This window comes from Phoca vitulina, unplaced genomic scaffold (genome assembly GCF_004348235.1).
Source record: "Phoca vitulina isolate PV1807 unplaced genomic scaffold, GSC_HSeal_1.0 scaffold12, whole genome shotgun sequence".
Lineage (NCBI taxonomy): Eukaryota > Metazoa > Chordata > Mammalia > Carnivora > Phocidae > Phoca > Phoca vitulina.
Window position 1 is genome coordinate 48,600,333 of NW_022589715.1, and position 21,989 is coordinate 48,622,321.

The following is a 21,989-nucleotide window of genomic DNA, read 5'->3' on the forward strand; positions in this document are numbered from 1 at the left end:
GAATGGGAAAAATACCAAAGCTTGATTTTTCAGATAACTACTACTTGAAGAGTAGTCTGGAAAATTCTGTGTTCACTTGCAGCCTTCCTTGCCTCCTCAAAAAGAAGTGGTTTTTTTGTCAAATGCTATGAGAGAATGGTTAAAAGAACCTTTTGATTTGCAAGCCACTTTGTCCTCAAATGCTGCTACATTCCTGAGAATTTTTTTCTTTAGTTCTGAGACTACAACAAAACCCAGTTAAAGCAGCAGGATTTCCTAACACAATGCTGCAAAACCCAAGTTCTGATCAAGATTACCTGCAAACTCAATAGAATGAATAATGAGATTCTTATTAGACTGCTTTTTTTCTACAAGAGAAAAATACTTCAAAAAAAAATTGTCACTGGAGTGATGGTTTACCTTAAAGAAACACTGTACTCAGGATAGAAGACACTTGTATATCGGACCCATGCACCAACTTCCTCTTCATTTACCCTTTTTTTGGCTTCTGTTACTGAAAACAGATTAAATGATTCAAATCTTCTTACAGATACATGTCGCAGGCAATCATCCAGGTGCTTTTGCTTCAGAACCTTTGAAATAAAAACAAATATTGTGTTCATATTATATAAACACATGTCAGATGTTCAAAGTTTAAGCGGTAAGGGGACTTTCATTCCCAATAATAGCAGATTAGATAATGTAGACCAACCTCTTACTGCAGACGACTAGAGAAGATGGACAGAACATATTTTTTTTTTTTTAAGATTTTTTTATTATTTATTTATTTGGGAGAGTGGGAGAGAGAGAAAGTGAGCAGGGGGAGGAGCAGAGGGAGAGGGACAAGCAGACTCTATGCTGAGTGTGGATCCCGACGTGGGGCTCAATCCCAGGACCTGAGACTATGACCTGAGCCGAAACCAAGAGTCAGATGCTTAACCAACTGAGCCACCCAGGCGTCCCTGGACAGAATATCTTAAAACATTATTTAAAGGTAGCAGAGAAGGGGCGCCTGGGTGGCTCAGTCGTTAAGCGTCTGCCTTGGACTCAGGTCATGATCCCGGGGTCCTGGGATCGAGCCCCACATCGGGCTCCCTGCTCAGCGGGAAGCCTGCTTCTCCCTCTCCCACTCCCCCTGCTTGTGTTCCCTCTCTCGCTGTGTCTCTCTCTGTCAAATAAATAAATAAAATCTAAAAAAAAAATAAAATAAAATAAAGGTAGCAGAGAACAAAGAACAAAGCAGAGAACTAGTAAAGATTTACCAGTCTAATAACTTAAAAAGGAAATAAATCTAAAGAGGTGAGCCTGGCTTTTGCAATCACTTTCCTTGTGGGGACATTGATCCAATTCCAACAGAAAGAGCTAAGAAGACAAGCAGCACCTTTTACAGCTGTGGACTTAGAGGGTAAAAGCTGAATTTCAAAACTTACTACCTAGGCAGGGGCAAGTATATTGTTCTGAACCTGTCTCATGAGTGCGTGTATGTGTATCTGTTTTAAGATAAATCAAATGAGTAATTTTGTTGGGGGTCATTGAAAACTGGGTTTTTAAGTATGGGAGAAACAAATATAGCTGTGAGATTAATGATGTTAAGCAAAAACTCTAGAGCTCTGAATCTGAATAAAGTATAACAGAAACTAATGTTTTTTTTTTTTATTTATTAAAACATTTTAAAATATAGGGGTGCCTGGGTGGCTCAGTCATTAAGCGTCTGCCTTCGCCTCAGGTCATGTTCCCAGGGTCCTGGGATCAAGTCCCACATCGAGCTCCCTGCTCAGCGGGAAGCCTGCTTCTCCCTCTCCCTCTGCCCTGCTTGTGTTCCTGCTCTCGCTATCTCTGTCTCTGTCAAATAAATAAAATCTTTAAAAAAAATTAAAAAATAAAATAAAAACATTTTAAAATATATATATATATTTCCTACAACTGAAATATCTGTAGGAAAAAATGATATATCTGAGATTCATTTCAAAATAATCTGAGATGGGAGGATGTGATGAGAGAATACAGATAAAATAAAGTTGGTCAGGAATTAAAAATTGTTGAAGTTTATGGATATCTGAGTGCTTATTATACTATTATCTCTAATTTTGTATATGTTTGACACTTCCCATAATAGAAAGTTTTTTTGAAGATATAGAACATCCTAATAGTCATAATCAAATGAAAAATAACTAAAAAGTTACCTAAAACACCAAATATATTTGGAAATAAAGCAATATACTTCTAAATAACTTATGAACCAAAAGAAAGAAAACCCAATGGAAATCTGAAAGTATTTTGAACTGAATAATAAAAACACATTTCAAGACATATGAAATGCAGATAAATTCACGCTTAGAGGAAAACTTGTGGAAAGGCTAAAAATCAGTAAGCTAAGCATCCACTGCAAAAATTACAAAAATAAGCAAATTAAGCTCCCTAAAAAATAGAAATTAATAAAGTAGAAAACAAAAATATAGCTAGAAGGATTAAAACACCAAAAGTTGGTTCTTTGAAGACATTAATAAAACTGACATATCCTTGATAACACTAAGAAGAAAAAAGAGAGAAAATATAAATATGAATGTGACACAGGAAGATCACTATAGATCCAGCAGGCATTAAAAAATAGCAAATGGATATTATAAAAACTATGAAAATTTAGATGAAATGGACAAGTTCCTAGAAGAATACAACTACCAAAACCAACACAAGAAGAGACAAAAAGTCTGAATAGTGCTAAACTATTTTAAAAATATAATGCATAGGTGGGTGGGGGGAAGGGATACTTGGGTGATAGGCATTAAGGAGGGTACTTGATGTAATGAGCACTGGGTGTTATACGCAACTAATGAATTGCTAAATTCTACCTCTAAAACTAATTTAAAAAATAAAAATAAAAATACAATGCATAAATAAAAATCTTACCAAAGAAAACGCCAGACCCAGATTGCTCATCAGCAAATTACACCAAATGTCTAAGGAAGAATTAATGCATGTCTTACCACACTCTTCACTAAATCTTGAAACAACCCTATGGGATAGATACCAATTATATGAGAGAAGAAACAAGGGGGTGTTAATTTGCTGAACATCAGAGAGCTACGAAAAGGCAAAGAATCATGCTCTCTTTCAGCACTGATAGTTTCAAACATATGGCATCGTGTTTTAATTTAAATTATACTGTGAAATATTCCCTTAATCAGATTAAGTCAAGTATTAGACCTCTAGGTAAGATTATTCATTCTGTAGGTGTTTGTGAATACGTGTGTAATGGTCATGATACTTTTTCACCTGCCCTACATCCCTTCCTCTTGGGAACTGCCCCTCCCTCAACCTATGAAATAATGATGGGATTGTTATCTTCCCTGCCACAGGGTGGGCTAATGTCCCAGGTAGCCAAAGTGCCTCATTCTCCTGGACCCAACAACTGGTCCAAGCCTGGCCTATTAGAGTCATTTAATGGACATTATTTGTGTGTTGAGAAAAAGGGTCATTTCTTCTGGATCACTAGTTGAGAGCATGATGAAAGCCTGTAGTTGCCAGTAGCCATCTTCGCTATCAGGTAATGAGACCCAACAAAGAGGAAAATAGAATACTATCCAAAGCTTCTATCAATATTGATCCATAGTCTTCATCTGATTAAAGTGAGCACTAGGCTCAAAAGTCAGCAATTTATCATGTGACCTGGTATCAAATGATGAACTAGGTCAACAGGGTTTTTTCTTTAAAAAAAAAGGTTAATTACAAAACCAAAAAAGATATTGAACAGTTAAAGTGAAGGACCGTTAGATAGCATTGAAGCCCTGTGGGGAAAGGGAATGACAGAATTATGAAGAAGAAAACAAGCAGACACAAGTAGATATCATGAAGATGTCCCATGAGAGAGAGCTGCATATCTCTATCACTGTTTAGATTCCTGGGTTTTCCAGTTCTGGATGCACACAAGATGTGGATGGTTCATTTGAGACATATTTACTAAGTACTTGCAAATGTTTAATATACATGGTAGATTAGATTTATTATGGAAAAATATTCACTTCCTTCCTTGCCCTCTTCAAGGAAAGAGTATACTTCTCTGCCCTTTGATTTTAAGCTTGGCCAAGTATCTTACTTTGGCCAAAAGGATGTTAGCAAGGGCTTAAAATGTGTTTTGGTGGTTGCCCTTGCTCTCTTATACCTCTGCCATCACCAGGAGAATATGTCAGCCAACTGGTCCAAGGATTAGAGCCAGTCTGCTGATGACAGCCTATGTCAGTCAACTCCCAGGTGGCCCACAGATGCACAAACAAAATAAATGCTCACTGGTGTATGCCATTTTAATGTTGTAGTTGCTTGTTACTCATTAACAGCTAACTGATACAATACACTGAGGACTTGATACTATGGGCCACTTAAAGCCTGTTCTTACTCTCAGGTTTTCCACAACACTTAACAATATCTGCTAAAAAAAAAAAAAAAAAAAACCTAGCCAGGCGCTGTGCAACGTGCAGAGGATGGAGATCAATAAAATATCATCTTTTCCCAGGGAGAACTCCCATTCTAGTAAGTTAGACGGACTCTAATCAAATGATCAAAAAATATGATATGGGGTTCACTGGTAGAGTGAGCTGAGAGTCTAACTCAGCCCAGTCAGGAGAGGCTTCCTAGAAGACATTAAAATGTAGTTCTGAAAAATGAACAGTCATTCATCAAATAGGAAAGAAGATAAGACTCTAAGCAGAGTACACACATGTACCAAAACATTAAATGTCAAAACATGTGGGGAGTACAAATGGCAGCCATAGCTAAAGCTTATCCTGGTTCTGATGTAGACAGCAACTCAGAACGAACATATGTGCTGGTCAACTGGCATTCTTACTATAGTAAGAATCACTGAAATCATCACAATGAGATTTTAAGAATCACTGAAACCATCACAATAAGATTTGATTGATTAATTTAAGGCCCTAATTGACTACATCGATAATTCAACTTTAACTGATGTTTATTTCACTGTAGAAAGTTCCTATGATAATGATCTATGAGGACCTGCATTTCTTACCCTACAATTTTGTAACATTAATAACAAAACCAGATCATCAATGCTTTGGAAAGACTTTCAAGGCATCCACAAGGAAATGACCACTGAGTTATGTCATGACACCATATGAAAAGGTGACTGGAGACAACTGCAAACAAAGTAACCCTCAAAATACTAAACACAAATCTCAAATAAAGTAGCCGCTGCTGGAAAATTCTTCTCGAAATACAAGTCAGAAAGGTAAAGTGTCCTCTTGAGTCAAGTTTTCAGAAGGAAACCTCAGCAGAGGCGTAACACTGGTGTGCAAAACAACAAACAGATTTTACTTCAAGAAGTTTGGTGGGGGAGGGCGCCTGGGTGGCTCAGTTGGTTAAGCGACTGCCTTCGGCTCAGGTCATGATCCCGGAGTCCTGGGATCGAGTCCCGCATCGGGCTCCCTGCTCGGCGGGGAGCCTGTTTCTCCCTCTGACCCTATCCCCTCTCATGCTGTTTCTCTCTCTCTCTGTCAAATAAATAAATAAAAAAAAATTCAAGGAAACAACAAAGTGGTATTTTTAAAAAAAAAAAAAGAAGAAGTTTGGTGGGGGAAAAGTTTGGAAAGAGGGTCAACGATGTCAAATCAGAAATTTGTCAAACTTGCATACAACTGAAGCAACAGTAACAGCAGCAACTCTTAAGTACTAGAAAATAACAGCCATTAAACAAACCAATACACCCGAACACCAAGAATCTCACTGATCACTTCAAACTACAACATCAATATGAAAACTTGACATCCCACCGAAAGACAGAGGCAGCAGCTCTTGATACACCTTGATACACACTTCCACAGCACGTGCAACGTCAGAGTCCCAACGCAGTCAACCACGCAGATCTCCAAGAAAGGGGCCAAACTTTGAACCAGACTCAGGCTGGCAGATAAGAAGCAGAAGAAATCCGGGGAAAGAAGTAAAACAGAAGCAGGAAAGAGAAGCAGCATAGGATGGGGAGCGGCGGTCCCACCAACTGGATTGGTGAGCAAAGAGAAAAGTCCCCCGGATGCAGACAAATAGCCAAAAGAAGATCTACTTCCATCTGAGTTTCCTAGGAACTCAGCGTTGGTTGCCCCCTCCCCGCCCCACCCTAATTCCTCGCTTTCGGTGGGACCCTTAGTAGAAGCAAGGGGGCGCTTCTCAGGTGGCTCCCGGCAAAACTACGAGGGAACTCCCGGAGCTGCCAAGAGGAGAGTCGCGGCCGGTCGCTCGCCGCGTACCTGCGAGGGAAGTGACCAGATGCAAAGGTGAGGTGGGTGGGCTATCCCTTACCTGCCGCAGGAGCTTCCACCGGGCGGCTCCCAAGGGCTCCGAGACTTGAAGCCCCCGAGAGGCGCCGCCGTCTGCTGGGCCTTCGCCCACAGCTCGCTCAGCCTCGCCGGCCTGGGCGCCCGCGACTCGCGACTCCATCCCGTTAAAGCCGCCTATACCCCGAGTTGTCACCGCCACAGCTCTCCCCTGCCAGGACCTGCCGACTTCTTCCCAGTCAGGACCTGTGAGCCGGACCACCCTCCGACAGCCCTAGCGCGCGCACCCTCCCCGAATTCCGCATTTCCGGTATTCGCGTCTCCTTGGCAACCAGGACAGCGCGGCTTGCGTCATTGCACCATTTTTGCTGGTGGCCATCTTTAGTGAGGGCGGGCCGAAAAGTAAGGAAGTTATGGCAGAACTCGCGAGACACTGGCTCTTCTTTTCCCCTTGTCCCCTGCCTCTTCTCCAGCCCAGAAGACTAGAAAAGAACGAAAAGCCTTAAAACTTTCAGGGTTTAAAAAAAACCCAGGAGGAGAAGCCATTCATGACCACAATAAACATGGCGAAATCTGCTTAGGGCTGGTGCTTGACTGGGGTTACGCAGACCTGCGTGCTGCAAACCAGCTCTGGGCGGCTCTGGATAGGTTGTCGTTTTGCGGATTGCAGAACGCAGACTTCGGCTGGACGCTGCTGAGGTAACATCAGTCCTCTTTCCTGAAAGCTTTTCGTTCTCGGACTTGCTCTCTCTCGTTTCGGTGTGCAGAGCCCGGCCGACTGTCCTTCAACCTGCGTACGTATGGAGGGCCATACTGTGTACAGGAGGGGTTCTCCCCATTTTCCCCTCACCCAGTCATGCCTCAGTCTCCTGGTCCTCGCTTTTGCGTGGCGTCCCTTCTCCGCGTAGCACAAACTGCCGCCACCCCCTACCCCCAGCCTCCTTGCACTCACTTCGCCTCATCCCTGGGGTGGAGAGTTGCACCGAGAAAACGAGTGAGTCCCCCCGGGAACACCCATTCGTTTCCCCCACCCCCATCCCTAGCCTTGCATACTGTCTTCTCCCTGCGGATGAAAATGGATGGGCTGAGGCTGCCGGCATGCATATAATGATTTAGGTCTTTACGGGCCCCTGTTACAGGGCCTTGGCGGGCGGGGGTTGGGGGTGGTTAGTGTTGGCTGCTGATCTCTTAACCCCACTCGCCCGTTATTTTGCTGCGACACAGAAAGAGGTTCGGGGGTGGAGGTGGCGGAGGCGTCGTAGTGGATCAGATCTCTAGTAAATCTGACGCAATATTGTACCTTTGATACCGAGTGGCGTTTTGTGGAAGACGTCCATGCTGACATGCAACAGTGTGCAAGACACTTTGATTTCTCTTATAATAATAGTAGCCAGCATTTATTGAGTGCACACTACGTGCCAGGCACTGTATTAAGATCTTTACATAAATTGTCTAATTTTATTCTTACAACAACTCCATAAGGTAAATGTGTCATTATCTCAGTTTTGCAGCCGAAGAAACTGAGGCACAGGTGGTGAGTGCCGGAGTGACGATCTGAACCCAGGTGTCTCTCTTAAGTACTTATTAGCCTTACTTTGATGGGTTAATAAGAACCATCTTTTCAACAGAAACCAGAGGTGGCCTCACATTATATTTGTTCATCCTGAAGTAATGTGTTTTAACTAAAGAGCTAAATATCTTTTCCACGTTAAGTCCAGTTGTTGTTACGTCCAAGATTTGGAGCCAAACCAGATTGGACATTCTGTTCTGCTACTTTCTGTCCCAAGTGACCTAGGGCACTTGTCAAAACCTCCCAGAGCCACAGCTTGCTCACCTGTAAAATAAATGTTATAATGGCTACTCTATCAGGTCCTTATGAAGTTTAAATTAGACAAAGTATATAAAAGTGTCTGGCACGGAGCAAACACTCAACACTCTTCTACCTTTATTAAATAAGTAGGCTTTTCCAGTTTATCCTTCATATACCTCCCAAAGATATGTCCTGAATTTCGTAAGGTCAAAGCCATTTTGCCTTTTAATGCCGTCAAGAGTTCTGGAGATGCCCTCATTAAGTCTGTGTATTTGTTTGCAAATTTTTATTTTTGTTTTTTGTTTTTTGTTTTGTTATTTTTTAGTTTGCCCCATGTGTACCAGAATCAGTGCTGCATAGTCTGAGCCTGATAGGATTGACTTTACAAATGGGACATTTAAGTCACGTCTGCTGAGAAGTATGATTTGAATGAAACTTTAACTTATACAAGTTTTCAGGTATTTTTAACCTGAGTTATCAGCTGTCTGCAGTTATTCATAACCTGAAGGGGAGGGATAAGAACTGCGGATCTTAGATACTCTGAGAACCCACTACTGTGTAATCCTACCTATGAAATCATGTGCTGACAGCCCCAAAGGGAGCATAAACCAGGGACTCTGATATCATGCAGCAGAAGAGCAAATTATTTCTCCAGGCTTTGAAGTATAGTATTCCTCACCTTGGGAAATGCATGCAGAAACAGCACTTGAATCACTGTAACTTCGCTGATCATTATTACAATAGAATAAAATTGAAAAAATATCACCTAACCAAGTGTCTGCAGAATAAACCCACGATATCAGAGTTAGCAAGAAACATCCCAAGTCGGAGCTTCTCAAGTAAGGTATGGACTTTTTAAGTTAACCTATTTGTAGGTCATTAAGATTAATTTTATTTTAAAGATAAAGAATGGGTAAGAGATCAGTTACTAATTTTCTCGGTAATTCTAGTTTGATTTTTAAAGTGTTAAGGCTCAATTGTAGCTCAATTTAAGTATAAAAGAATATATGCATATGTATTTATACAGTTGTAATATATAAAGATAAATATTTATGAAAAATGATTCACCTTAGGAAATCCTTATGCCTACCAGTACATTTCAAAGTATAATTCAGCTTTCTAAACTTCCTAGAATACCATAATAGCTTTTAACAAAATCTAATAATACGCTAATTGTTTTATGAATCTCAAATTAGAAAACTTCAGTAATTCCATGTAATTGTGTGTTGATTCTTTGTTAAAAAAAAAAAAAAAATGAAAAAAGGCTTGCATTTTTGACCACTTGGGTCCTTCAGGAAGATGCTTTCAGACTGTTGTACTTTGGCCAGACCCCAAGCTATGGGCCTGACCTCAACCTTGAGGACCTGATTGCCGTTATATGTAGAGTCACCACACATTCTATTTGCGTGGGACAGTCCCAGTCTACACCTGTTATTCCTCTGTAATTATTAATACTGTCCCCTTTCCTCTCAAAAATGTCCTCATTAGGATAGTAAATTATATGGTCATCCTACTTATTTGAGATTAAGCTATCTGTGCTGCTGCCACTTTGACATACCTCCCTACCATATAATTGTTATGATCCTTAGGCTCCTTAAATTACATTTGGGGGTGACACTTTTGCAATAATTTGCCATTTTGTTTTAATATTTAAGTTTCTGGTTTAAATTGTTTTGTTGCATACTGATTTTTTTTCTTTTCAGTTTGTTTTTTTATTGTGGTAAAACGTGTATAACATAAAATTAGCCATTTTAAGCACTTTTAAGGTTATAAATCAGTGGCATTAATTACATTGACAATGTTGTACAGTCATCACCACTATTTTTAAAACCCTATCATCACCCAAAAGAAATGTATCCATCAAACAATAACTCCCCACTGCCTCCTTTTCCAGGCCCCTGGTAACCTTTAATCTACTTTATGTCTATGAATTTGCCTATTCTAGATTAATTCATGTAATTGTAATCATATGGTATTTATCCTTCTGTGTTTGGCTTATTTCATTTAACATATTTTCAAAGTTCATCCATGTTGTAGAATACATCAGAACTTCATCCTCTTTATGGCTGAATAATATTCCATTGTATGTATATATACCATATCCATTTATCTGTCAAAGGATACTTGGGTGACTTCTTTTTAAAAATGATTTTTTTTTCATCTTATTTTACTGGATTATTTATTTAATGTTTGCTCTTAGCTCATGCTTGTGGGTTCTCGTCTGGGGGTTTTTTTGTTGTTGTTTTTTTTGCCTGTTTTTTGTTTTCCCTTTTAACTTTTTATCTGTGGTTCCTAGACTTCTTTTACTCTTTACATCTTAGTCTTTCAAATTATTTTTTTTTTTATAGTATCGTGGCTTAGTTTAACACTTTGATGCTTTCTTTATTCAGAAATTCTTTGCCTTTTATTTCATTATCTTTTGTGTGTGTGTGCAGCTTTATTCTACTTAAGAAACATAAGCTTCAAGTTTTACCTATTGGAAAAATTTTGGGTCTTTAGGTCATTTTATTTTGCACTTTGTTTGGAACATTTTGTCATCTAGTACATTTATATTGAGTCTTAGTTTATAAATAGTAGGCAGGAATTATGGGCAGAGTGACAGCTGAGATTAGCTCAGACCCTGAACAGGAGGTTGACTGTTTTTTCCCTCCATTTGTCCCTGAAGCAGCTTTTCAATTCTCTGTCATAGATTCCTGTCACCTAGAAACTTTAACCTGAATTAGTAGCTCTTTTAGTAATTCTTCCACCTGAAAAACCAGTCCTGCTTTCACATGTGGTACATCAACCATTTCTTCTGTAAGAAATGATATATGAAAGCTGTGCTGTCTATCTTTTATGATCACTGGGACCTGGGGAAGCTGTGAAGAGACCTATAGACAACGCACATTTTTTTTCAGCAAGCATCCACTCAGTTCCAACTTTGTTCACTCCTGCAGATACAATAAAGTAAAAAAAAAAGTAGTTGGTGCCTATAGGCAAATTCAAATATATCTTCCATGATAATGGAGAGAGGTAGAAGATTTGAGGGAAGATTGAAGAGATAGAATCAATCAAACTTCATCATTATAGGGTGATTACATTTTATTGGGGACATCTTAGTGTAGAGAATATAGGATGATAGTCCCTCTTCTGTTTGGATTCTAAAATTCAAAAGCCTCTTACAAAAGTTGTTTTTAACTCAACCCCATCCCCCACAAACTGACACAAAGCTATTATGGTCTTTATCCCACTTAATAGATGTTTTGCTCCAAAATCTTCCTGTGTTTCATTACAGGGTAGTGTTCCCCGCCCCTCCCCCCCCCCTTACCCATATAGGCACCATGTTAACTTTACAAAATCATTAAATACCAAAGCACATTTACATCATCATTATGTTTCAGTTGGACTTATGTCAGTCACAAGTATACCCTATTGTTACTTAGATCTTAAAGAGTGAGGAAGGAAAAGCATGAGTGGCTCAGTTGGTTAAATGTCCAACTCTTGGGGCACCTGGGTGGCTCAGCCGTTTAGCATCTGCCTTCAGCTCAGGTCATGATCCCAGGGTCCTGGGATCGAGCCCCACATCGGGTTCCTTGCTCGGCAGGGAAGCCTGCTTCTCCCTTTCCCACTCCCCCTGCTTGTGTTCCCTCTCTCGCTGTCTCTCTGTCAAAAAAATAAATAAAAATCTTTAAATGTCCAACTCTTGATTTTCGCTCAGGTCATGATCTCAGAGTCATGAGATCGAGCCCCAAGTCGGGTTCAGTGCTGGGCATGGAGCCTGCTTAAGAGTCTCTCCCTCTGCACCGCACCCCAACACCAAGAGAAATACAAAAAAGAGCGAGGAAGGAGAAGGAATAAATGTAATTCACTACTAAGGTGGAGATTTCATAGACAGTTGGATGTATGAGTCTGGAATTTGGGAAGAGTTATCCATATGTAGGTAGAGTTGAGGCCATAAGAACCATACTATATTTAACTCTGTGCTATTATTATATCATTTTGAACTTTCTCTCCTCATTAGACTGTGAAATCCTCAAAGACAAGAATTTTATAATGTCCATCTTTATATGTCCAACACATGGCATAATGACTTCCTCATAGTAGATAAGTAGTAAATGTTTGTGGAATGAATTAATAGTTTAATGAATAAATTTTTTATTTTCACATAATTATAAATTTTATTACTGGAAGAAAGACCCCAGAAATTACCCATTCTGAGTTCTTTCTATGATCTGTTTTAAATTCATTTTTATATATGGTGTGAGGGATTGGGATCCACCTTCATTCATTTGCTTGTAGATATATATCCAGTTATCCCTGTACTGTTTGAAAAGACAATTCTTTTTCCATTGAATTGTGTTCACACCATTGTCAAAAAAATCAGTCATCCATAAATGTAAAGGTTTATCTCTGAACTCTCAGTTCTAGCCTGTTGATCTGTATGTCTATTGTTATGCCAGTACCACACTGTCTTGATTGCTATAGCTTTGTAGTAAATTTTGAAATCAGGAAGTGTGTGAGCTCTTTCTTTGCAAATGAAAAAACCAGAGCCACAGAGTCCAAGGTTAAGTAGGAGAATTAGCAGAGTCAGAACTAGACATCGGGTAACCTGATTGCTAGTACCTTTCTTTTTTAGTACCTTTTATTATAAACTATTACAAATACTAACAAAGTCAGAATACCATAACAAATACCCACGTATCCACTACTCAGTGTGACTTTTCCTAACTGGAAAAAATAACAGATACATTTGAAGACTCCTCTGTACTTCCTGTATCCCATTCCCTAACCTCCCCAGTGGTGATCTGTCTTTCCATGTGTGTTGTTATATAAATTGCACATGTATTTGGATCCACAGATGACATATAGGGGTGTTTTATATGTTTTTGAAACTTTATATACTATACATACAATTGTATAACTTTTTTGTTCAACTTAGGATTTTGAGATTCCACATTAATATGTGTATTGCTAGTTCATTTAGTACAACTATTATATAGTATTCCATCATATAATATATCACAATTAATCCATTTTCTTTAGACAGGCATGTAGATTTTCTCCAGTTTCCAGACTTACCAAAGCTACAAAACACAATCTCATATGTATCTCCTTATTCATATATGCTAGACTGTCTCTAGAATCTTATACCTAAAATTAGAATTCCTGATTGTATTCACATGCTAATGTTTCTTTATCAAATTAATTTCTAAATTGATAAAACCATCTTAAATGAAAACAAGGAATAGATGAGAGTTCTATTTATATCTCACTTATATTATCAGACCTTCTCCTTTTTGCCCTTCCAACAGATAAATGTGTCGAGTATGTCATTGTTTAATATTCATTGCCCTGATTAATGAAGTTGAGCTTCTTTTCTGTGTTCATTAACTCCTTTGGTTTTATCTTGAATTGCTTATTCATATGCCTTGACCATTCTTCTTATTGGGTTTTCTTTTTCTTATTGATTCATAAGAGTTCTTTACATGTCCTTTGTCTTTTATGTGCTGTAGATATCTTTTTTGTAATTTGTGCTATGTCTTTTCACTTTATGTCTTTTGTTTAAAGAGATCCTTAAATTTTTATGTTTTGTGCTTTATTTCATTCTACTCAGCAATTATTTGTTGAACACTTACTATGCACCATTCTAGCAATCGGGTATGTAGCAGTGAGCAAAGGGAACAAAAATCCCTGCCTTCATGAAGCTTACCATTCTAGTTGAGAGAAGAGAGAAGAACAGTGAAGCATATGAATAAAACATAAAGTATGTCAGAGGCAGTAGGTACAGTGAAACATAAAATAAGGGAAAGAATGACTAGGCCATATTGAGATAGGGAGGATTGTTATTTTTTTTTTAAAGATTTTTATTTATTTATTTGACAGAGAGAGAGAGAGCAGGAACGCAAGCAGGGGGAGTGGGAGAGGGAGAAGCAGGCCTCCCACCAAGCGGGGAGCCCGATGTGGGGCTCGATCCCAGGACCCCGGGATCATGACCTGAGCTGAAGGCAGAGCCGACAGAGCCACCCAGGCGCCCAGGAGGATTGTTATTTTAATAGGATGGTCAGGGAAGGCCTAACTGTGAAGGTGACATTTGAGCAATAGCTTGAAGGAGGTGTTTGGGCATAGGGCATAGCAAGTTCTAAGAAACTGAGGTAGGGGCAAGCCAGTCATGTCCAAGCAATATCAAAGAGGCCAGTGTGGCTCAGAGTAAGTGGGTGTGGGAGGAGTGTAGTAGTAGATGGGGTCATCAAGGTCATGGAACAAGATCCTTTAGGACCATGTAGACCATTGCAAGGATTTTCACTTTTCCTCTTGAGTGAGATGGGAAACCATTGGAGGGCTTTGAGTGAAGAAGTGTTATGATCTGACTTTAGGCTCCCTCTAGCTCTTTAGTTGCAAATAGCCTGTGGAAGACAGGAGCAGAAACAGAGAGCATTTAGGTTTTCTCCTTATCTAAAGGAGAAAGGATAACAGTACAGACAGAGTAGTTCCAGTACAAGAGTAAAAAGTCGTCAGATTCTAGATAGATCTTAAAAGTTGAATTGAAAGGATTTGCAGATCACTTGGTTGAATCGAGAGAGAAAGACAGAGAAGACTGTGGTTTTAAACCTGAGCAACTGGAAGGACAGAATTGTCATTTATCAGGATAGGAGTAATTGAAGAACCGGAGTTTTGGGGGAGAGAGGGTACATGGGGAGATTGGAAGTTCGGTTTGGGACATTTTTTGACATACCTATTAGTCATCTAAGTAGAAAGGTTGAGTAGTCAGTTGGATATCCACGTTCAGCTTGTGCAGGGGAATGGTTTGGGGTAGAGATATAAATTTGGGAGTCCTCAGCATATAAATAGCATTTAAGGTCATGAAGCTGAGATCACCAAGGGAATTAGTGCAGACTGTAGATGAAGAAGTGGTGCAGGGCATGCTGATGTTAAGAAGCCAGGGAGTTGAATAGGAACCACTAACGAGACTGAGAAGGGCTAGTGAGATAGGAGGAAAACAATAAGAATGAGGTGTCTTGGAAGCCAAGTGAAGAAAAGTGTTCTCGGGAGGAGGAAGTTATCAACTGTGTCATGATGCTTATAGGTCAAGTATAGAGTACCTAGAATAACATTTGTATTTTGCAGTGCTGTGGCCATCAGTGACCTTGACAAGAGCAGTCAGTGGAATGAGAAGGGCAGAAATCTTAGGAGGCTCAAGAAAAGGGAGGAAAGGAATTGGAAGCAGGGGACATAGGAAACAATTACTTCCCTTCATTTAACAATCACTTCTGAACAATGAAAGAGTAAATATAACTAGATATTTTAAATGAGTATAATTAAGGTTATTGAGAAGTGTTTCATGGATACTAAATAAGATGTGTACTAATACGAATACACTTCAGGTATGTTAGTTACAGATTTAGTATGGTCCTGTGTAAAACAACAAAGAAACCATTTATCAAGTCAAAGAAGTTCCTAATTTCTCTAAATTCTCTATTTATAATTTAAGGTTTTATCATTTTTTAAAGTGTCTTGATTATTTTCTATTTTTTTCTGCATTAATGGAAATGGCCCTAAGATTTATCTCCTTTATTTGTGTTAGATTACATTAGTAGATTTTTCTAATGTTGAACCATCCTTTCATTCTTAAGATATATCCTACTTGGTCACATAGGGTTTTATTATTACTGTTACTGTTTTTTGTTTTGCGCTTTTTAAAAATACGTTGATTCATTGTATTTTATTTTTTATTTTGTTAGTCCATGTTTTACAGTAAGTCTGATTTTTAATTGTCTTATGTTGTCATTGTCCAGTTTTGGTGTTAAGGTTATCTTTGCCTCATAAAATAAGTTGAGTACTTTTAAATAATTGACATTTTTTTCTTGGTTAGCGTATGAGAAAATTACCTGTTCCTTGAAGATTTCAGAAAGCTGCCTTGGAAAGCATCTGGGTTTGGTGTCTCTTTTAAGAAAAGGACACTTAATTACCAGTTTAATTTCTTTGATAGTTACTGGCTTATACAGCTCTTCTGTTTTTATCTGTTTGGGGAATTCATTTATTTTCTGGAAAATTATTCATTTTATCTGTACATTTTCAAATGTATAGGCATAAAGAACTTTATTGTGGTTTTTTTAATCTGTATTATATATGTAGTCATATCACCTTTTTCATTTCTAACATTCTTTTTTAATCACTTTTGCTCTACATGTCTTTTTAGTACATTTTTTAAATATTTTTTTTTACATTTTTCAGAGGACCAACTTTTTTTTAAATATAAAAAAATAACCAACTTTTTGTTTTGTTGATCTTCTCTAGTTTATCAATTTCATTGAAACAACTTTATTCTGTTTCTTCTACTTCCTTTAGGTTTACTATCTTCATTCTTAAATTGAAATGCTTCATGTTATATTTCAGGAGACCTATAATGTCAGTTTGTCCCACTATTAATGATGTAAAGCTTGATAATTTTGGTTAAGGTGATAATTGCTGGTTCTCTCCATAAGTAAAGGGACCTTATTCTCTTTGCAGTTACTAAGTAATCGGTAGGGTAGTACTTGGTACTACATGAGCATTGTGTTACCCAACATCATTTCACCTAATAAATTTAACAACCATTGATGATCTTTACCCTAATCAGTTGACACTGGGGTTGCTAATGATTTTCTAATTCTATTATTTCTACATTTATTAGCTGATATTATTCTGTAAAGAAGAGTTTTCTTTTTTGTTGAACCCTTATTTTTTAATTCTAGTGTGGTGTGTTTGGGGAGTTTTTTGTTGTTTTGGCTTGTTTTCAAATTATGAATTTTTATATTTTTCAGGGTAATATCAGTTACAGTCATTATTCTTTTTGGTGCTCGAATTGTCCCAAATATAGGAACCTCTACAAACTGGCCCTTTTTAACACCTCTCCATTAAGCTTTGGGCATTTCCTTGCTTTCTGACAATCCTATTTTTTTACTCGCCTGCCCTGGATTTGGAATTAGCATTTCTTAATGGTACCATCTTGACTAAAAGCTGTCCAGTGTGTTTTTACTGTGCAATTTTTCTGTCTTTAGAGTTCATTTTTGCCATAATGAAGTTAACATATTCCATCCTCCTGTTTCATGAGTTTCATTGTTAAAATGGTTTTATGGTAGGTCACCTAGAAGGTGGGAAAGAGTGCCTTTTTCCACTAATGGAGTGATACTTTTCACCTAACCTTAAAATTTTAAGTTAAAGCTATCCTCACCTCAATTCCATTAGGTAGTATATGCCTTTCAAACCAGTAGACTATTAATGTATTAAGATACTTGGCTAAAATAGATAGGTTTAGCTGTGTACTCTAATGATAATGCTAACGGGCATTGAAATGAAAGCTTAAAATACCCAGTGGGTATTGTTGGGACAGAATTAAAACCAAAAACAACTTGGATGTTGAATATTTTGGATTTATGAATATTATATAAAGTCTCCATTTTCCTGGGAGTAATTCCTTTTGAGGAATTATTTATAAAGCTCTGAATTCTATCTCCATTTTATTAAGGCAGTTAAAAGTCCTGTTGCTTACATGGTTATTTTGGTTCAGATAAGCTCAAGTTTATTTGGATTTTTGACCCAGAAAAAGGTTAATCAAGAAAGTAAAATAAATTTGACTAAGAGGACAGGTATTATTCCCAGTTCTGTTGCCTTTAGCCCTGCATTGGCTATGGCTCTATAAGAATGGGTATTCTAAAAAAAAAGGAGAACAGTTATTTAAAAGTAGCAAGGCCCAGCTCTGTGACACAGAATGTGCTAGAAACTGCAAGGTAGAAAGAGGTACTCTTCATAGCTATCCTGACTCTACTTCAAAAGTTGCAGTGGAATTACAGAACAAATAAGCAATGTTATCTGGAAATGAAAAGGCAGTTCCAATTGCTAAGTTATAGTTTCAGGATAGATTTCTAGTGATCTTCCAATTTGTGTTTCAGATGATAGTAGGAAATTATTGATATAGGTACTTTACCTCACTACTCTAAAGGTCAGTTCTATCTAGATTTTGTGAAAATGCTAAGAAATAAATGAAAAACATATGAGCCTCCAGCATTTGGATTTTAAATAATTACTCAAGCATATTAAGTATATGATTGAAGTAGAGACTGAATGACTTAGACTACCATAACAGTTGTTCCTAAGTGGAATCTAATCCAAATCATAAAGTATCTCAAAAAGTCCAAAGGAAAAACTTTGTGAAAATGATCGTTTTTCCATTTGATTTGTTTGGTGATTTTTCTATTTTATTCTTGTGTTTAATTTTAGACTGTAAACTCTTTGTGATATAAACTGTATTTATAGCTTACTACAGTGTTGGTAAAGTATCATGGACACACTTGTGCCATAAATATTTACCAGCTGTTAGAGGTCCTTACCAACAGCTTAGTGCCCCTCTGGCACAAATCACTGTACAGTTGTCGTCTTTGGCAGAAAGCTGATGTTGAAAATCTTGGCTAGAATTCTTTTGCTTAACCGAGGCAAACCTGTGAAGTGTTGAATAAGTGAACCTTTTTTTATTTGATAACTGAGGTTTTTGCCTTATCCAAATTGTAATAATTCATGTGGCATTTACACACTCACCAGAGGTCACCTAAAGCTCTTAGCTTATTACATACTTGCAGTAAGACATTGAATGCTTCTTTAGCTTTCATCTGTATCTCTACTCATGTTCATTAATTGTCCATTATTTTTTCTTACTCTGTTTATACAGCGAACATATTTTTTCCTTAAACTTAAAGAAAAGCTCTGTTTTTTATATAAAGTATTAATTAACCTTTTAATATGATAAACAGTTCTATTTGGGGGATTCCTTATCCCCACAAGAGAAGAAAATTATGGCTAATGAAGACATAAAATAAGACGTATTTCTTATAATTCTTGCTGTGAATAAAAATAATAGTGAACATTTATTAATAAAGATAATGTCTTCCTCTCCCTTTGAAATTTCCCTCCTTTTAGGAGGTATTGTAGTACTTGATAAAACTCAGTAAACATTTCTTTCTACCTTTTACTCCTGACTGTTAAATATGTAAACATCCTTTCCTTTGCTGCTTAATTTTGTATAAGCCTTTCTTATAGTATATCTAAATATTCTCCAGTGCTTCTTAGTGCTTCTGTACCTTAGGGACTTATACATGTTAATTAATAGTATAGCCATCAGGTGTCCACCTTATTTTCTTTGTCTACGTTTTTAAATGAAAAAGAGCTTAAGAAACAGCATTTAAGACCTGTGAAATGCATATTATTTCATAGATATAGACCTACCCTTGTAGTACTTGCATGAAAAAGAAATAGGGATGATTTCTAAAAAGCAAAGGTTTTTCTCTCTAGTTTGAAATATGATCATACCAGTAAAATTCTTTCCAGGATTTTCTGCCTATTAAACAAGAAAACGAAAAATCACTTCCAGAAAACATGGATGCGTTTGAAAAAGTGAGAACAAAATTAGAAACACAACCACAAGAAGAATACGAAATCATCAATGCAGAGGTAGGATATCTTATGTCTTTTTTTTTCTTTTTTTTTTTTTTTTTTTTTTTGTAATCTGGTATTACTGGTCAGGATGCAAATGAAGTACTTTGTGATTCTAGACATAATCCCACAACAAAATTAAACTGCTTTTGCCTTTATGCTGAAAAACTTAACAAAGAATAAGCAGAATGTTGTTTTTAAAATAAACTGTAAATGAATTTCAAAATCAAAATGAATTTCCAAGTTACTTTGTTAATTCTGGTTTTTGGAAGCAAACACTTCTATTTTAAAATGTTTTAAATAATTCCAAGGAGAAGTTCATATGAAACCATCAACCATCATTTTTTTATTATTATTTGAAAAGTATTTGATTGCTCTGTCTACACTTTTTTTTTTAAATAAAAGGAAACACACTTTAAGTAGTGTAATACCATGAAAGCCAAGTAATTGACCATTTAATGGTGTTACCACAGTCATATATCCAGTTGAAACAGATTGAAGGGCGCCTGGGTGGCTCAGATGGTTAAGCGTCTGCCTTCGGCTCAGGTCATGATCCCAGGGTCCTGGGATCGAGTCCCACATCGGGCTCCCTGCTCCTTGGGAGCCTGCTTCTCTCTCTCTCTCTGTCTCTCATAAAAAAAAAAAAAAAATTTTTAAAAAAAAAAAAAAAAAAAAAAAGAAACAGATTGAACATGCATGTTGCAACTTTTTCATTAAGGCTGGAAAATAGAACCACAGCTTATAAATGAAAATCACATTCATAGTATAATGGAAATAGCAGTAGGTTTTTTTTTTTTTTTTTTTAAGATTTTATTTATTTATTTGACAGAGAGAGAGATGAGGAGAGAGGGAACACAAGCAGGGGGAGAGGGAGAGGGAGAAGCAGGCTTCCCGCGGAGCAGGGAGCCCGATGCGGGGCTCGATCCCAGGACCCTGGGATCATGACCTGAGCCGAAGGCAGACGCTTAACAACTGAGCCACCCAGGCGCCCCTGGAAATAGCAGTAGGTTAAGAATCAGGAATTCCAGACTCGAAATAAGTCATTAAGTAGCAGGTAATAAATGTGTCTTAGGCTACCTGAAGTCATATCAATCAATCAATTGCATTTAATATGTAGGTATTAGACAAGAGCACTATTTATATATTGGGTAATATTCTCTCAATCTCAAATTGTGTATATCTATCAACCCATAAGACGCTTTGTATAAAATCAAATTGAGGGGCGCTTGGGTGGTGCAGTCGGTTGAGCGTTGTACTCTTGGTTTCAGTTTAGGTCATGATCTCAGGGTCATGAGATAGAGCCCCAAGTCAGGCTCCACCCTCAGTTCAGAGTCTGCTTGAGACTCTTTCTCCCTCTGCCCCTCCTTCCTGCTCTCTCACTCGCGCGCACTTGCACTCTCACTCTCTCAAATAAATAAATCTTTTTTTAAAAAAAATCAAATTGAAACCAGGACAGTTGGTGGTGACTGCATATTTTGGAGGAAAGAATCTCAGCAGGTTACTGATTGTGTTTTCAGACTAATCTGAACCACTATTTCTTCATCTGCCTCATTTTAGATTACCTTGAAGATTTCATTCAATCTTTTGTTAACTGAATCCCACCATAGGGATGTCAGATACTCCCAAAATATAGCTAAAGTGGTTTGTTACCGTCATGAGAGCCAAAACAGATTTTGTTATGCCTTCTCTTTGTTGACTCTTAAATTTATGTATTAGAAACTCCTCCAGTGATTGTGACTGTATGAAAACCATATCTTAATTGCTGTGTTGTAAAAAGTGATCCACTTTAAATTTTTTGTGTTCATTCATAGACATAGGTCTGCTTTTTATAAAAGATCTTTTTTTTTTTTTTTTTCATCTTAAATGGTCAGACCAGGGGCTCCTGGGTGGCTCAGTCAGTTAAGCATTTGCCTTTGGCTCAGGTTATGATCTCAGGGTCCTGGGATCGAGCCCCGCATTGGACTCCCTGCTCAGCAGGGAGTCTGCTTCTCCTTCTGACCCTCCTCCCTGCTCGTGCTCTCACGCTCTCTCGCTGTCAAATGAATAAATAAAAAGTCTTAAAAATAAATGGTCAGACCATCAAACAGTTAATTAAATTGTGTTTAAATTATTATTAAACCATTTTTCTTTTTTTTTTTTTTTGGTCAGGTTAAGCATGGTGGTTTCGTTTATTATCAAGAAGGTTGCTGCTTGGTTCGTTCCAAAGACGAAGAAGGTACACCATAGTTTTCCTTTTTTTTTCTAACGTACTCTGATTTTTCATAATTCATGTTTTTTCATAGGAAATTTGGTATTAATTTCTCAAAGGTATAGAAAATATATGTAGATTTTTAGATTATTTCTACATTTTTAAAAAAAAATGACTAGTTAATATCTGGGTTTGCTCAAGATACAGTTAACAGCTATGCCGAAAAGCTTTGGTGGGGAGAATGGAGGTGGGATCCAGTATTTTTTGAGCATCTCCTATATCCCAAGTA

General features: G+C 37.6%; 2 protein-coding genes across 6 annotated transcripts in view; one reads left to right on the forward strand and one right to left on the reverse strand.

Annotated features, from left to right (window-relative positions):
* Positions 1–6,606, reverse strand: part of CAMKMT (calmodulin-lysine N-methyltransferase) — a 376,306-nt gene extending 369,700 nt beyond the window's left edge. For both annotated transcript variants that reach the window (XM_032411070.1, XM_032411068.1), the window contains exons 1-2: positions 6,286–6,606; positions 400–572 (exon numbers count right to left, since the gene is read on the reverse strand). In XM_032411070.1, coding sequence (XP_032266961.1) covers positions 400–572; positions 6,286–6,423 — 311 coding nt within the window. In that variant the 5' untranslated portion in view covers positions 6,424–6,606. The remainder of the gene's footprint in view (positions 1–399; positions 573–6,285) is intronic.
* A 270-nt stretch (positions 6,607–6,876) lies between these two features.
* Positions 6,877–21,989, forward strand: part of PREPL (prolyl endopeptidase like) — a 64,661-nt gene continuing 49,548 nt past the window's right edge. For 2 of the 4 annotated variants that reach the window (XR_004300325.1, XM_032411065.1), the window contains exons 1-4: positions 6,916–7,054; positions 8,396–8,914; positions 19,408–19,530; positions 21,661–21,727. Coding sequence is in view for 3 of the 4 variants with exons in the window: in XM_032411065.1 (XP_032266956.1) it covers positions 8,696–8,914; positions 19,408–19,530; positions 21,661–21,727 (409 nt within the window). In the remaining variant the exon portion in view is untranslated. Of the gene's footprint in view, positions 7,055–8,395; positions 8,915–19,407; positions 19,531–21,660; positions 21,728–21,989 lie in introns of all 4 variants that reach the window. The other 2 variants (XM_032411067.1, XM_032411066.1) reach the window with 2 other exon arrangements.